The sequence below is a fragment of the Canis aureus genome, chromosome 22 (assembly GCF_053574225.1).
Source record: "Canis aureus isolate CA01 chromosome 22, VMU_Caureus_v.1.0, whole genome shotgun sequence".
NCBI lineage: Eukaryota > Metazoa > Chordata > Mammalia > Carnivora > Canidae > Canis > Canis aureus.
The window spans coordinates 39,964,033-39,981,303 of record NC_135632.1 but is presented as its reverse complement, the minus strand read 5'-3'; the positions used below and the strand labels follow the sequence as shown (position 1 = coordinate 39,981,303).

At 44.0% G+C, this 17,271-nt stretch overlaps 1 protein-coding gene across 2 annotated transcripts in view; it reads left to right on the top strand.

Moving 5' to 3' along the window:
- Positions 1–312: 312 nt before the first annotated feature.
- OSBPL10 (oxysterol binding protein like 10) overlaps positions 313–17,271 on the top strand; it is a 295,297-nt gene continuing 278,338 nt past the window's right edge. For both annotated transcript variants that reach the window (XM_077865546.1, XM_077865545.1), the window contains exon 1: positions 313–608. In XM_077865546.1, the coding sequence (XP_077721672.1) occupies positions 328–608 (281 nt within the window). In that variant the 5' untranslated portion in view covers positions 313–327. The remainder of the gene's footprint in view (positions 609–17,271) is intronic.

The following is a 17,271-nucleotide window of genomic DNA, read 5'->3' as shown; positions in this document are numbered from 1 at the left end:
TAGTCGGAGGGAGGGGCCGGCGCCGGGGGCCGGGGCGGGGGCGGGGAGGGGCAGGGGCAGGGGCGGCCGCAGCTGCATCCAGCCCGTTGGCTTCCTTCCCAGCTCTCCTTCGCCGCCTCCCCTTCCTCCTGTATGAGTCAGGCGTTTCCCGGGGATTCGGAGCAGCCGCGCGCGGCCCGGACGCCGGAGCGGTAGCGGCGGCAGCAGCGGCGGCAGCAGCAGCGGCAGGAGCAGCGGCAGGAGCAGCAGCGGCAGCAGCAGCAGCAGGAGCGCCCGCGCCGGGGCCGCCACCGCGCCGGGCACCCGCCTTCCGGGCGCGCACGGACCATGGAGAGGGCGGCCCAGGGCGCGGACGGCGGCGGGGGCAGCGACAGCAGCAGCCGCAGCAGCAGCCGCGCCACCTCGGCCGGGTCCTCGCCGTCCTGCTCCCTGGCCGGCCGGGGGGTGTCCAGCCGGTCGGCGGCCGCGGGGCTCGGCGGCGGGGGCAGCCGCAGCAGCCCGGGCTCGGTGGCCGCCAGCCCGTCCGGAGGGGGCGGCCGCCGGAGGGAGCCGGCGCTCGAGGGCGTGCTCAGCAAATACACCAACCTCCTCCAGGGCTGGCAGAACAGGTAACGCGCCCCCCCGCGCCGCCCTCGCTCCAGGTGGGGCGCCCCCCGCAGCGGCGGGGCCGCGGGGGGGGGGGGAGCGCGGGGCCCGGGCCCTCCGGAGAACGGCTGAGGCCGCGAGGCACGGGGCGCGCGCTGTGTGCCTGGAGCCGGTCCCGCCGGAGCAGTTCTCTTCCTTTAAAACTTCGGGTGTTTAGAGCCGCCGCCGCCGCCGCCAAAAACCTACCACTTCCCCGCACGTTCCGGAGCGCGTGCTACCTCCTGCCCAGTTGGTGGCCCGAGACCTCCAATCTCTGCAACAGCAGTTTTTTTTTTTAAATTTTTTTTTTAAACACCCTCTCCCCTTTGGAAATGGACAGCTTGCTCTTTGAATTATTGTCATTCTTTTTCTCCCTTTGGGTGGCTTTTTTAAAGTTCTCTGCTCACTCATTCTGTCCCCACCTTTGGGAGGCCTAGTTACGGCCACGTGGAAGGATGGAGATGTCCAGGGAAGGGGTGCCCAGCCCACTTGTATTGGTGGTAACGTGTGAGGAACAACGAAGCCTAGTGAACAGGACTTGAAAGGAGCAGATGTGGTACTGCTGTTTACAGGGTTTTTGGTTTGTTTTTTTTCTCCCCACTTTGTTTTTCAAAATCGAGCCATAGGTCCGTGCAAGAAGAATGGGGTTTTTGGAGAGGTTGTTGATGAGTCCTGCCCTTAAGCGTCCTTGAAACTTAGGACTTGGGGTTCTTGAGGGTGCTTTTGAAGTTTGAATCACACCCTGGGGAGCTGTTGCTTCCCTCTTTGGTTAGACTAGCTTTCTTGGTGCTCTCTCCCTGCAGATGGATTGGAAATGTTCAGATTGCTTCCAACCAAAACTTTGATCAGGCAGTTATGTACATGAAACTAGGAGGACGGTGACTGCCCAAGTATGGAAACTGAGTTTTTATACTGGTGTTATAGACAGAGAACTTTCTGAGTCACCTGGGTTTCCTCGGAGATCTGCTCCTATGTCAGTGGAAGTTGCACTATAACTTTTGAATCCTTTTATTTCTCAAAATAGCCCTGGTATCTGCTGTTGCCTCTCCCTTTTCCCCTTCAATTTCTGAAAGCTTAAAAAGAACAGGTAGACTGTGTAGGATGAGAGAGAGATGAGATGACTAAATCTGGTTGCAGTGCTTGGTAATTGTGCCTTGCTGGTGTGGTTTGTATGTTCGCCAGTCACTTTTAATGCTTTTTTTTTTTTTTTTTTCCAAGTAGCTTATGAGGCCAACAGAGATTTTACCCTGGATTACAGTTGTTTCACTTGGGGACGGTATTTTACCTGCAATGCATATTAAAGGATTTGTTCTTTGCAGTGGATTTAGGAGGAATTGGAGTCACTCATGCTTTTGTATAATTTTAAATCCACTGAGGTATTTAGGTTATGCCAGATTGAGAAGAGGCAAAATTAATAATAATAATAATAATAATAATATCTACGTAATTGCAGGCTACATAGGTGAAATGCACTCATACACTTAAGAGGTTGTGAGGTCTCATCTTTGTTGAGTTTGTTTCCTGTGATCTATAGCCACTAGCGTTTATTCTTAACCACAGCAGACTCACTATTTTCTAAGTCAACCACCGACTCCAAAAACATTATCTCTTTCTAATGGTTAATGTTTCAGTGTCCAGGTCTGTGAACTGTGGCTGAGGGACCATTAGTGATCTGGAGAGGATTTATGATGACTCAGTGATGGCACATTTTTCCCTTCTCAAGGGGAGGTCTGGAACAGTGTAAAAAAAAAAAAGAGGAGGAGAAAGACAATATATTCACTTGTTCATGAGTTTATTTATCCAGAGACTATTTATTGAGGATCTACTATGTGCCAGGCACTCTTCTATGAGCAGGAGCTATTCCAGTGTGCAAAGCACACGTGCATCTTCACTTGAAGTAGTGGAGAAGATGCAGAATTAAAAAGTAGAAGGAGTCCAGAGCTCCCTAGTCTAGGGGAACACCTTGGTACAAATAGTGGGGGACCCGATTCAAATTCCCTTGACTTTTGAACCTCATGGCATATCTTTTTAAGCTGCCTGCAGTAAATGACAAATCTCTAGCCACAAAATTCTTGGTGTGTATTTCCAGGCTGCCATGCTGTTGACCATGCCCTTTGCCAGCTCCCAGGATGTGGTACCTATCACCCAATAGCAGTTTTTACTCTAGTGTCCTCTTGTCTGATCTCGTGTTGCTATATAGTTTATATTCTAACACTCCGTTTTGTATCCTGTTGGAATTTACTAGTAGCACACTTGGCCCCATCACCACCCATGGGGAAGGCAGTTTGGGCCAGAACATAAAGTAGGTGACATAAAAAGAGGCCACAGGAGAGAAGACGGCACATTGTGGGACACACTCAAGTCAGGAGAGTACATCCAGGGTACAGGGCTCACACTCATTGAGGGAGTGTGAAAGAATCAGAGTATGGCGAAAATGTACATTAAGGAAACTCTATAATTCATTATTACGGTTAAAAATATTTCAAGTATAGTAAGGTATAGTTCTATAGGATGGTGTTAAAGAGGAAATCCATCTAAATGAACAAAACAACCTCAGAGGTGGCAGGTGCTATGAAGATTAAAAAATACAGTTGACCCTTGAACAACGAAGAGGTTAGGGGTACCAATCCCTACAGAGTCAAATATCTTTATATGACTTTTGACTTCCCCAGAACTTCACTATACTATAGTATAGTATATACTATATAGTATATAGTATATAACTTCACTATACTAATAGCCTACTGTCAACTCAAAACCTTACCAACAACATAAACAGTTGATTAACACATGTTTTGTGTGTTATGTGTCTTCTGTATTACAATAAAGCAAGCTGCAAGCTACAGAAAAGAAAATGTTATTAAAATCACGAGGAAGAGAAACTATATTTATGGTATTGCTGTATTTATATAAAAAATTATGTATAAGTGGACCTGCACAACCTGAACCCCTGTTGTTCAAAAAATGATAAAAAATAAGTATTTGTGGAAATAATTTTGTGTGGATCTAGTGTCTTTACTAGATTTTAATTCAGAGCACTGTCTTTTCACTTAGTTTTTTGGTTTTCCTATGGAGTGAACCGGCGGGGAGAGTGAGCCCCAGGAGTTTGGAGAGGCAGATTGCACAGTGCCTTGTAGGCCAGGGGAAGAATTTAAGGCTCTGTTTTGGTGGTTCAGAAGGATTTTAGGCAAAGAGGTGAGCCGGTCTGATTCGTATTTTAAAAAGTTTACTCAGTACTCTGTGGAGATGAGATTTTTAGAGTCAGACCAGGAAGCAGAGAGACCACTTAGGAACTCCTCATGGGGGTCCAGGAAGAGGGGCTGGGCACAGGTACGTGGGGTCAGGACAAGTGGAGAAAAAGTATAGTAGTGGAGTGGAGAGGATAGAAGTTGCCGATGGGTTGGATGAGGAGGTGAGAGAAAGGGGCCAAGGAGAACTTTTGAGTTTGCATCTCTGGGAGACTGAGATGGATGTTGAGGTGTCCTTTAGAGAAATGAGGTTTGCAGGGGAGGAACATATTTGCAGGGGGGATGGAGGACAACCAGGAGTTCCCTTTGGACTGTGTTCAATTTGAGATCTCTATACCGTAAGAAATTGGCTATATGAACTCTAATTTGCCCTAAGGTTAACTTTAGTCTCAAACCCAAATGGAACTATTTTGAGTTTGCTTGTGACATCAGGTGTTTGAGAAAATAATTTCTAATTGGATCTAGGAAGTGGTATTTAAATATTTGAGAGTCTTCATTGCCATTCGGTTTTTATTATCTGGAGAAAAGAAGACATTGCAAATATGAAACCTGCCTCCAGTTTGTGTGTGTGTGTGTGTGTGTGTGTGTGTGTGTGTGTGAGATTGGTGGGGTTGTAAGAACTCAGTAAAATATTAAAAAGCAAGGGGTACCTGGGTGGCTCAGTCGGTTAAGCATCTGACTCTTGATTTTGGCTCAGGTCATGATCTCAGGGTCCTGAGATCAAACCCTACATCTGCTCCACACTTAGCAGCAAGTCTGCTTGACCTCCTCTTTCTCCCTCTGCCTCTCCCCCCACTTGTGTGCACCCTCTCTCTCAAATACATAAATAAATCTTTAAAAAATATTAAAAGGCAAATCTTGAATAGGATAAGTAAGATAAGTATCAGCAAAAGAAAACCTCAGGCCAGTAGTGGACGTTTAATTGGAATGTAAGGGGAATGTGGACTCTGACGGCCAAACCCCAACATCAGTATTTAGCACACATGTCACCTTGGGCTGTTTCTTCAATTGCTCTGGGCTCCTGTTTTCTTTTCTGTTAAATGGAGAAAAGATGTTAACCCTTCTCATTAGTTCAGTGTGAAGATTACGTGAGGATACTGGTCTGTTAAGCGGCTGAGAATAGTGCATAACAAGATCTGGAGAACCGGTAGCTATTATTGAATCTTCAATTTGTCCCTCTTAAGTGGATCGTTTCTCATCTGTAAAGTTCTTGGTTTATTTTCTGAATGCTGTGGTTACCCTGGAACTCCATTAACGTGATCATCCCAGAGTTCTTTGGAGAGGATATGATGGTTTGGTTTTGATGACCATTTTAAAACTTGGAACCTGGGAGCCTGGGTGGCTCAGTAGTTGAGCATCTGCCTTCAGCTCAGGTCATGATCCTGGGGTCCTGGGATCCAGTCCCTCTCAGGCACTCTGGGGGGGAGCTTGCATCTCTCTCTGCCTATGTCTCTCATGAATAAATAGAATCTTTAAAAAAACAAAAAATAAACTTGGAACCCAGCAAACATTTGCATGACAGGTGACTTACTCCCCCAGCCTCCAATCCCTATCTCCCTTCCCTGCTTTATTTTGCTCCATAACCACCACCATCTGACATGCTCCACATTTTCCTCTTGTCTCTGCATGAGATGTAAGCCCCTTGAGGACAGGGTATAAATCGTCTGCTTTGCTCAGTGCTGTACTCCCAGTGTCTTGAACAGGGTCTGGCATATAATGAGGGTTCAGTAGATAGATACTATGGAATAGCTCAGGGACTGAATGGGTGACAGAGAAGAAGTTAAAACAGGGTTTTCTTGTGTTTTGACCATGTTAGCTACTGTTATTGTAATTCTTGGTTCTCTACCTGCTTCTGTTTCCTCGTCTCTAAGTTCACATGTCTGTCATTGGCCCTGCTCTCTGCAACCATCTGTGTCTTCAGGGTCAGAAGTCTGATCTATCTTGTGACTGAGAGCCCACCACTGCCCACATTACGTGGGCCTCTCATGGCCAGATATCTAGGGCCTGCTCTCGACCTGATTTGCTTGAGTGACATTCTTTGAGAATGAGTGTTTAGCCTCTGGTCAGAATTTTCCAGGGTTTTGGGGGCTACTTGGCTCATTTAGAAAAGTCAGGGGGGAACATGCATTAACTTTTAAAACCACGCTGAATTAAAACGAACGCTCTTGAGTACATTTTAGAGGCAGTTAGTGCTACCGGGGTTGATTTTCAACCTGGGTTTTATGTTCTTGCCCACGTGTACTTAGAAAGTATTCACACATCTTGCTGTCTGGCTTGCCAGATTGTTGGGAGCCTGCATACTCAAACCCTTTCAGGACACTGGGTTACTTCATGGACAGTAATAATAGAGGGGTGGTTGCCTAGGTGACAAAGCAGCATATAACATGATTTATTCACTTATGATTCAGAATATTTATGGAGCACCTGCCAGGGTTAACCACTCCCTGTGGGATGCGCTCTTCCCCTCCCTTTTTGAAATGTATGCGTATTTGAGGAGAATTCACGCCAAATGGTTATTATGGTTTTCCTTTGTTGATGGGATTGTGGGTGATATTATTTCTCCTCTTTTCTTTTTTTCCATCATTATTTTTTCCTGAGGTGAACTTTTTTTTTTTTTTTAAGATTATTTATTTATTTATTTATTCATGAGAGAGGCAGAGACATAGGCAGAGGGAGAAGGAGGGCTTCACTCCGGAAGCCTGATGTGGGACTTGATCCCAGGACCCTGGGAACATGCCCTGAGCTGAAGGCAGATGCTCAACCACTGAGCCACCCAGGCATCCCCAAATTTTAGATTTTAATATAGTCACATTAAAAATTTTTTTCCTCTGAGTTCTTTTTAAGTCCTGTTTAGGGAATCTCTGCCTACTCCCACGGTAATGAGGCTGTTTTCTTTAAAGAAAAAAAAAAAACAACTTTTATTAATTTGAATATTTCTTAAAAGTTTGAATTGCGATTAGAGGGATATGGACAGCCAGCAGAACCAATACTGGATTTAAGGCTCCCAGTCTGTATTAGTTTCATACAGCTATTGTAACAAATGACCATGAACTTGGTAACTCCCAGCGGTAAGATGTTTATTTTCTCATGGTTCTGGAGGCCAGAAGTCTGAAATTAGCTTCACTGGGCCAAAATGAAGGTGTTGGCAGGCCCATGCTTTCACCAGACACTCTAAGGGACGATTAATTTCTTGCTTCCTCCAGCTTCTGGTGGCTGCCGGCATTCCTTGGATCATAACGCCTCATTCCAGTTTCTGCCTCTGTCTTTACGTTGCCTTCTCCTCTGTGTGTGTCAGGTCTCCCTCTGCCTCCCTTTTAGAAGGACTCCTCTGATTGCATTTAGGACCCAACCAGATCACCCAGAATAATCTCCCCTTTTTCGAATCCTTAGTGGAAGCATGTCTGCCATATACCCTATAAGGTAGCACTTGCAGTTGCCAGAGGTTAGGACGCGGACATAGCAGGGCTACAGTATGGCACTCACAGCCCCCATAGGGGCATCACTCTAAGGTGGTTCTGAAGCCCTCTACCTTCCCCATCCACCTTTTCCACCCTTCACTGGATGCCCTGGTGACAGCCATCTCTGTTTGTCAAAGGCTTGCTGTCTTGACTGCCAGTGGGCTGGTCAGGAAGGCTTGGTGGATTCATCCATCTCTGTCTACTAGACAGACCCTTGGCCAGATGCAAGGTAGGCACCGTTGTGAGGGAAATTCTAATGCCAGTGAGCAAACCTAATTTGCTTTTAGGGCAAATCAGACTTTCTTTGGGCTTTCTGTAAATACCAATGAGCGATCAGTTTGGAAGTAAGTATACTTGTGATCCTCTGTGTTTTCCATTTTGTCATCTGAATGACTCATTAGCTGAAGACTGTTTTTTAAAAGTACAATTAAATACAATAAAATGCATAGGTCTCAGGTGTTCCGTTTGATGAATTTTGGCAATTGTTGACACCATGTCACCACTGCTTCAGAAAGTACAGAACATTCTCTGATCCCCCCCCTGCCCCCCTCCAATTTTCCCTGTGCTCCTTGCTAGTCAAGTTCCACTTCCTCTATGATCTTTTTCTGATTTTTAGCACCATGAATGAGTTTTGTCTGTTCTTGGGTTTATATAGATGGAACAGTATAGGATATCCTTTTGGAGTCTGGTTTATTTCCATCAGCCTGATGTTCTGAGATTCATCTATGTTGCTGCATCAATCAGTAGATTATAATTTTTTAAAAAGATTTTATTTATTTATTTGAGAAAGAGAGAGAGAATGAGAGAGAACACAAGTGGAAGGGAGGAGGTAGAGGGAGAAGCAGACTCTCTGCTGAGCAGGGAGCCTGATGTGGGGCTGGATCCCAGGACCCTGGGATCATGACCTGAGCCAAAGGCAGATGCTTAACTGAGCCATCCAGGCGCCCCTGTAATTTGGTTTTTGTTATTGTTGTTGAGTAATATTACATTCTGTGGTATACCAGTTTACCCATTCCCTCGTAGATAGACATTTAGTTTCCAGTTTTTGGCTATTATCCATAAAACTTCTGGATATAAGTTTGTATATAAGTCTTTGTGTGGGCATGTGCTTTTATTTCTCTGGAATAAATTTCCTAGGGACTGGAATTGCAGGGTCATAGTGTAGGTGCCTGGAGAAGCTCCCAAAGTGTTTTCCAGTTTAGCAGAACTATTTCTCACTCTACCAGCACTGTATGAATGAATGGGTTGCTCCCCATCCCAGCCAGCTTCTTAGAGGGGTAGTTTGTAGAAGCCCGGGCTGGTGAAGAGGTTAGAACTCATTGCCAGCTCAACCTCTTTTTTTTGGAACTTGACCTTGGGCAAGTCACTTAACTCTTTGGGCCCTGGTTTGCTCATATATAAAATGATAGTAACCATGCAGTGTTGCTGTGAGGCTGCTACAGGTGGCAGGCCTAGCACAGTGGGTGGTGCACAGTAGGTCCTGGGGTGGCAGGCCTAGCACAGTGGGTGGTGCACAGTAGGTCCTGGGGTGGCAGGCCTAGCACAGTGGGTGGTACACAGTAGGTCCTCAGGTGAAGTTTGTCTCCTGGGAGTTTAACATTTTAGACCAGTGAGTAACTTCATGGAACTGAGGGGGCAAGTTGATGATCATTTTAGCCCCAAACTTAGCAGATAGGCAGGTGTTTCTAAGCCCTTCCTCCTCTGCACAGGGACCTAGGTGACAAGTTATTTGATTCGCAGAGTGGATGACTGTTTCCATTTGCTGCTTATTAGTCTGTGGTTCCTCAGAGTCTGCTCCAGTGGACAGTTGTTTGAAAACCCTGGGAAAAAGAAGAGATGTGGCCTTTGTGTCCCGAAAAGAGGTTTGAAATGATTGTGCCGGAAGTGTGGGAGGCTTTTTGCAGCTCTGCCTGGCTCCTGCCTGATGCGATTTGGGGCCAGGCCAAGACAGAATTAAAAAGAAAACCTTCCAGAATGTGATTTTTGATAACCCAGACTGGATCGAATATGGTCACAGCCCAGAAAGAAAGTGCTTTATTTGTGTGCCTTGTGCAATGACATCAATAATTATGATAAAATTAGGAAACATTATACACAGTCCTGTGGCAAGCCTATTCTTTCAAGGTCAAAGGAGGCATTTGAGCCCTGAATAACTTTTTCATGTTTTGCTGTAGTTTTCAGAGGGCTATTTATGTTTTCGTGTGGTTAGGTCCCTTTCTATAAATATTTTGACGAAAATATAACCAGTTGAAAGGCAACCAACATCAGTTTCTAATGACTCTTTTCTAGGATGTGTTAAGTGTTTATTTGCAAAGCCGGTTATGTGAGCAGTGACCTCTGAGTGGAGGAGGAGTGTGGGGTGAAACCCCCCTTACCCCCCCAGAAGCAGTAGAATTCATGTTCTCCCACATGTGGGTAGACCTGGGGTTTTACCTGAGCCATGTGTTCAGGGGAGGGAGTTGAACGGGTTTGGTGATGGGTACAAGTGACCCTCGACTGGTTCGCAGTGGTCACTCCATCTGATGCATGTTGGGCTGCGAGCAACATGATGCAAAACCACCACCACAGTTTTCCCGGGTGTTTTGGTTGTTAAGTAGAGTCTGGACAGAATTGGGAAACTTTCCAGGTCCTGAGTAGGCAGGCAGTATCAGCCCCCAGATACGCTCCGCTTTGCTGTAATTAGGCCTGGTGGAATGTTCATGCCACACATATTTGTTGGGCACCTTTTGTGTGTATGCCAGATGCCAGGCGAGATGCTGTGGATGCGGGGAGAACAAGCCCAGGCGAGATCTTGAGTAGCCGACAGCCTCAAACAGGGGTGGGCCAACTTTTCCTGTAGAGGGCCAGGTAATTAAGATTTTCAGCTTTGTGGCCTAGCCAGTCTCCATGGCAACTATGCAACGCTTGAGTTGTAAACAAGTAGGGTGCTTCATCTCTGTTGCAACAAAACTTTATTTACAAAAACAGGTGGTGGGCTGGACTTAGCTTGTGGGGTGGAGTTTGACCATCCCTGCTCTAAAATGACACCTAGAGCCCTTAATCAAGTAGTGGAGGCAGCCTAGCGTGGTGGCTGAGTACAGATTCTGTGGTCCAAAAGCCTGGGCTTGAATCCTGCCTTGGCTGTTTACTACCTGCTTGACTTTGGACAAGCTGGAATAACCTTTCTGTACCTCAGTTTCTTTATGTGTAAAATGAGGGTGATAGAGTGTCAGAGTTTTCAGATCGACCGAGAAGTGTTGTGTGAAGGGCTTAGGACAGTGACTGGCACTCATCAGATGCAAGCTGCTGTAACCACACAGGGTGGTGAATGATCCCTAAGGGAAGCACCCGGCAGTGAGAGCACCGAGAGCACCAGCTCTGCCTGGGGATGGACGGGAGAGGGAGAGTGGCAGGTGAGCGAGACCTAGAGTGTTGAGGAGAGAGGTTCACCATGCAGACAGGAGCCGGGGGAAGGCTTCCCTGGAGAAGGCTTTGTGAGTACAAAGATTTGGAAGCATGAAAGAAGGAGGTAGATTTGGTGTGGCTGCAGTACAGGTTGTATGTGGGGTGTGGCCTCTTTTACAGTAGGCTGTAAAAGACTACTGCATGAAGGACCTCTTACAGGGCTGAGACCACAGATCACAAACTGTCAGTGTCACTAGAAAGAGGGAATACATTTGTGGGTCCAGGAAGTGTTAGATTTTACATTATCCCATTTAAAATGAGATGGGGTATTGCAGATCTCTTCATTCTATCCTTCTTCTATAGTCACAGGACCCCAGGTTCTAGCTAGATACATAGTCCTAGATAAAACTGTATTTTCACCCTTCATCTCCCTCACAGCTAGGGATGGCCACGTGATGATATTCTAGACATAGAATAAAGTCCCTCACAAAGTAGTCTTCTGGAATCATCTTTGTACCCTTCCTTCTTTTTCCTTTGCTCTTGGAATACAGACATAGGGCCGCAACTGGAATACAGTTGTGGTGGTTGGGATCCCAGCCCCCATCTTGAGGCTTGAGGGGACTGAGATGAAGGCCATCAAGACAGAAGAGACTTCTGGCCTCTAAGGATTTCATTGATCAGAGCCACCTCACAGATCTTGGGCTGCCAACCTCTGGAATTTTCTGCAAAAGGGAGAATAAGCATTTTTAAAAGCCACTATTTGGGATCTCTGGATGGCTCAGTGGTTTAGTGCCCGCCTTCGGCCCAGGGCGTGGTCCTGGAGTCCCAGGATCGAGTCCCACATCAGGCTCCCTTCGTGGAGCCTGCTTCTCTCTCTGCCTATGTCTCTGCCTCTCTCTGTGTCTCTCATGAATAAATAAATAAAATCTTTTTTTTTTTTTAAAGCCACTATTCAGAGCCAGATCTAAACCTAACTAAGGCAGTAGATTCTCTCTTCTCCAGATGAAGAAAGTGAGGCATATGATATAAATTGCACCGTTGGTAACTAGTGGAGGCACAGTGTGTCTGACTCCAAAGTATGTTTTCTTTCCACCACTCTGGAAAGAACCTGGGGATCGTCAACCCTCTCATTTCATAGATGAGATCATGGAGGGCTTTGCCTCAGGGTAGACCTGTACCAGCTCATTTCATTGCGAGATAATAGTTCTGTTTTATCCTCCACTCTCTCTCTCTCCTTGCCGTGGCCTTCCCAAAGAAGGGGCCTCATGTTTTAATTAGTGGTTTTGTTTCCATCCCATGGGCTGGGTCTCTCTGCGTGAGTCGGTGGTGTCTGGTGGTGGTGGTCTTTTTCCCTGGTCAGAAAGCAGCACTGTTTCAGGGCTGTGTGTTTACAGCCTTCACAATCCTCCTTAGTAATGACTTTCCTTGCTTGTACTGTCCTTTCTTCACCTGGGCTTTTAGGGCTGGCCGAGGGGACTCCTTGGCCCTTTGACTTTGCATGAGAACTGGCAGATGCATCTTGATTTACACAGAGGCTTCCCAGTTTATTAAACTCAGAGTATGGACTTCGGCCGAAAGGGGTCACATGTTTTGAACACACTTTGCTTTTCAGATTCTTGTGTATCTGAGTTCCACCCTAATACTAATACCTTAAAAATGGGCCTCCCGACCCCCTTGGCTAACCACATAGCATAGAATTTTTCTGTGTGCGAATTCCAGCTGACTCATTTAGTGGATTGGTCCCTAAGAAGTTGAACAGGGCAAAAGCCAGTTTGTGCTCGTAAGCACTGTTGAGAGAGTGCTGCTGCATGTTTATTGTCTAGAAGTTCACATTTATGTTGCTCTTTGGACTAGCAAAATTCTTCACGTAATTTTTATGAGCCTGGCTGGTGTACACCTTTTTCTTTTTTTATGAGAACTCTGCTCTTGCTACCTTGGCCCAAAGTGTGTTTTAACACTCTTGGAGTCAGTTAATTCAGTTTCCTGTAACTGAAATTTTTCTGTCAAATGTCAGTTTTCATGATTCCTTTAGAATGTGCTGAAACTCAGGAAAATAGTGTGAAATAACAGCCCAAACTCCAGTGTTTCCTCAGACTGAGTAAGAAGATAAGCCATTTTTATGGGGCACACCTAAAGATCCTTCAGAAAATCTTCATATTATTATTATTATGTTTAAAGATTTTATTTATATATTCATGAGAGACACATAGAGGCAGAGCCACAGGAGAGGGAGAAGCAGGCTCAATCTCAGGATCTGGGGATCACACCCTTAGCCAAAGGCAGCTGCTCAACCATTGAGCCACCCAGGTGCCCCAGAAAATCTTTATATTAAAGAAAGAGGACCCAACTTGTGTCCCTCAAGTCAAGGTTAAGCCTGGATGCTGTTTTTGAACAAAAGCAAAGTGTGACCTCCTTGGAAGAGGCCAAGTTGTAGTTATGCATGTCATGGAATTGTCTGAATTTCTGTTTATCTAAAGGCTTGCTTCCTTTTCCTTTCTAGCATTGGAGCACTTCTGGTATTTTTAGTATTTTTTGTTTTGTTTGTTTCCGTCTTTATTTTTGCCTTGTTTTTCAGTTTAGGACTATAAATTCCTTTCACGATGTACAAAACATATTTCGGAACAATTAAATATAACTCATGATCTGATATTTTCTTTTCCTACAAATGATAGTGTTTTGATAATTAGATAATTTGTAAGAGGTCTGTGGGTAATAGTACCATATCCATGGAAATTATTTGATTTTAAGATTTGTACGCTGAAGTTTTTAGAGGTAAAGGGGCATTATATTGACAACCTACTCTCAAGAAACATGTATATATATGTGTGTGTGTATGTGTCTGTATGTATAAAAATGATAAAACAACTGTGATAAAATATTAATAGTTCTTTAGCGATAAATAATTCTTTGCACTCTTCTTGTAACTTATCAGAATTATAATAAAAAGTTAACAAAAATTCATTTGGTCTATTTAAAAAAAAAAAAGGCTATGGGGCATGAAGCATAGACTTCCTGGCTGAATGTAGCATATATCTAAAAATTAATAGAGCTAACGAATCCAGTCTGTGTTAATGCTAGTCTTCTAAACTGGCCACTGAGGCATCCATTCTGTAAGGCTTATTCCAGACCAGTCTGGAAGATGCTCCAGGTTGGTAAAAATGATTCTTTTTTTTTTTTTTTTAAGATTGATTGATTGATTGATTTATTTATTTATTTATTTATTTATGAGAGAGAGGCGCGCAGAGACACAGGCAGAGGGAGAAGCAGGCTCTATGCAGGGAGCCCGACGTGGGACTTGATCCCGGGACTCCAGGATCACGCCCTGGGTCAAAGGCAGGTGCCAAACCGCTGAGCCACCCAGGGATCCCTGGTAAAAATGATTCTTAGACTATTAAGGATGATGTTGATTGAATTTATTAGTGTCTGTGAGCCTGTGTCTATTAAACTAGGTAAAGCTGGCATATTTGCAGCTTACCAAAAGACCATGAAACCAAAGGCATGGGAGATTTGTGTTTTGATCCCTTTCCTGTTTAGTTGTCTTATCCTATATGAATGTTAGCCAGTTCTGTCATCTGTAAACCCAACAGAGTGGGAAACATATTGCTTGGTCCTGGTTACTCCTACCTAGGAAAATTAGAATGAATTATAATTTATATGCATTTTTAAATCTACAACTCTATTGTAATTCTGTTATCTAGAATTGTGGTGACACTTGTTTTAAAAGTGCCTGTAAAGCATTTGTTTGAATAAAGAGGACAGTGTGTCTTGGGAATTTTTGTGGGGTGATGGGCCAGTTTCTCTAAGAGCAGCCTCAGTATACCCTTGGTGGTCCTACAGCTGAAGACTTTGGGACTGGAAGTCAGTTCAAGTATTTCTGCAGGGTCAAGCAAGCAGACGTTTGTAGTTGAGCCATAATTCATGTGTCTCTTGGAGTCTAAGGTTTATGGAGTCAGTCTCCTCATGGAGAAGGTCTGCATTGTCAGTGCTATCACCATTTATGAGGCATTTTGCTCCCTCATTTAAAAAAATCAAAGCCCCATATGTCACTTCTTTTTGCTCTCATAGATCAGATGGGTACTCTCCATGGAGCCCCAGCAGTGTGAGCTTTCACACTGACCAGGTAGGAGGGTAGCACATGGGATGTGCCTCCTGGGAGGCACTATGGATGGGCTGCTCAGAAAGGACCAGATGTCCTTTTCTCGTTATATAGTCACAGGGATGGCAAGAACTTATAAACCTGACCCCAATGACCTTTTCATTCTAGCCTCTTTGAATTGCAATAAGAGAAAGCAGAGAGCAAAACAAGGAAAACTCAGGCTTTCAGAGGGTTGGGAAGGCCATCCAATTTGCCAAGTAATGGGGTTTTATTCTCACTTCCATTCCTGGATGGGCTAACATGCCATCCACAGTTGCTGCCTGCTAGGACAGTATGCGGATGACAGCAAAGGAGCCTTGCCTTCATCAGCGAGCAGAGATGGAAGGAGCCGCCGCTTACTTGGACACACTCTTTAACCTCTCTCTGCTTTAGTTTCTTCGTTTGAAAAAATGGGCTAAAGAGAATACCTACCTTGTAGGATAGCTGTGAGGGTTAACTTAAATGAGTCAGTATTTGTAAAGTACAGGGGCCCGTGTGTGGCACATAGTAAGCACTATGGGAATTTTAAGAAATAAAAATGGAAAAAAATAAAATAAAATAAAAATGGAGCAGCGTGAGCTCCCTGAATTCCTACCCAGATCTGGAAAGGGTTTTCTTGCCCTGGCTTTGGATGTACAAGGTTAATTTGATTTGTCTTATATCCTCTCACAGAGCATGTTATGTATGCCATAGAAGCACAGCTTCACTCTTCATGATACGTGTAGTGAAATGAGTTTTTATCACTTATTAAAAACATATTTTCTCCCATTTTGCAAGTTTCCTTTCCATTCTGTTGACTGTGTCCTTTGATACACAAAACTTTAAAAATTTGATGTAATCCTTTTCACCTATTTTTGATTTTGTTGCCTGGGCTTCTGGTGTGTTATTCAAGAAATTACTGCCAAATCCAAGGTCAGGAAGTTTTCTCCTGTATTTTCTTCTAGCTGTGTTATCCTTTTAGGTCTTACTTTTAGATATTTAATCCATTTTGAGTCCATTTTTGTACATGGTGGGCCCAGACTTCCTTTTTTTTTTTGCATGTGGACATCCAGTTTTCCCAACACCATTTATCATTTTCCTATTAGGTGTTTTTGGCATTCTTGTCCAAAATCATTTGACCATATATACGACCCTATAACACATGGGCTCTATCCTTTTCCATTGGTCTATTTGTTTGTCTTTATTGCCAGCACCATACTGTTTTGAAAAACATTTTTTTTTTAAAGATTTTATTTGAGAGAGAGAGAGGGAGAGAACAAACGGGGGGTAGTGACAGAAGGAGAGGGAGAAGCAGACTCCCTGATGACTAGGGAACCCGATGCAGGTCTTAATCCCAGGACCCTGAGATCATGACCTGAGCGGAAGGCAGATGCTTAACTGACAGAGTCACCCAGGCACCCCTTGATTATGTTTTGAATTCAAGAAGTGTGAGTCCTTCAACTTTGCTCTTCTTTTTCAAAATTGTTTGGCTATTCTCGGTCCCTTGGGATTCCATATGAATTTGGGATGAATTTTTCTATTTCTGCAAAAAAAAAAAAAAAACGCCACTGGGAATTTGATAGAGCTTGAATCTATAGATCACTTTGGAAAGTAGGGACATCTTAACAATATTGTCTTGTGATCCAAGGACACTTGGGATGGCTTCCCGTTTCTTTTTGTCTTCAATTTCTATCAGAAATTGTTGTAGATTTTAGTGTATAAGTCTTTTGTTTCTTTGGTTAGATTTATTTCGAAGTATTTTATTCTTTTTGACGCTATTAATAAAATTTTCTTTTTAAAAAATTTATTAAGTATAGCCGATACACAATGTTATATTAGTTTCAGGTGCACAAAGTGATTCAACAATTCTATATATTATACAGTGCTCACCACAGTAAATATAGTTACTGTTGGTCACCACACAACATTATTACACTATTGAGTATATTCCTTGTATTGTACTTTTCATCTCCATGACTTATTTATTGGAGGTTTGTACCTCCTAATCTCCCGCATCTATTTCACCCATCCTCGTGTCCACCTCCTCTCTGACAACCACAGTTTGTTCTCTCTATATAGGAGTTTCTCTGTTCTTTGTTTATTCATTTGCTTTATTTCCTTAGAATCCACATATAAAATGAAATCATATGGTATTTGACTTATTTCATTTAGCATAATACCCTCTAGAACCATCTGTGTTGTTGCAAATGGGAAGATCTCCTTTTTTATGGCTGAGTGTGTGTGTGTGTGTACACACACATCTTCTTTATCCATTCATCTATATCAAATAATGTTACAATAAGGATAGGGGTGTGTATATCTTTCCAGATTAGTGCTTTTGTGTTTTTTCGTAACTACTCAATAGGGGAACTAGTGGATCATAGAGTGTCTCTATTTTTAATTTTTAAGGAAACCTCCATACTGTTTTCCACAGTGATTGTAC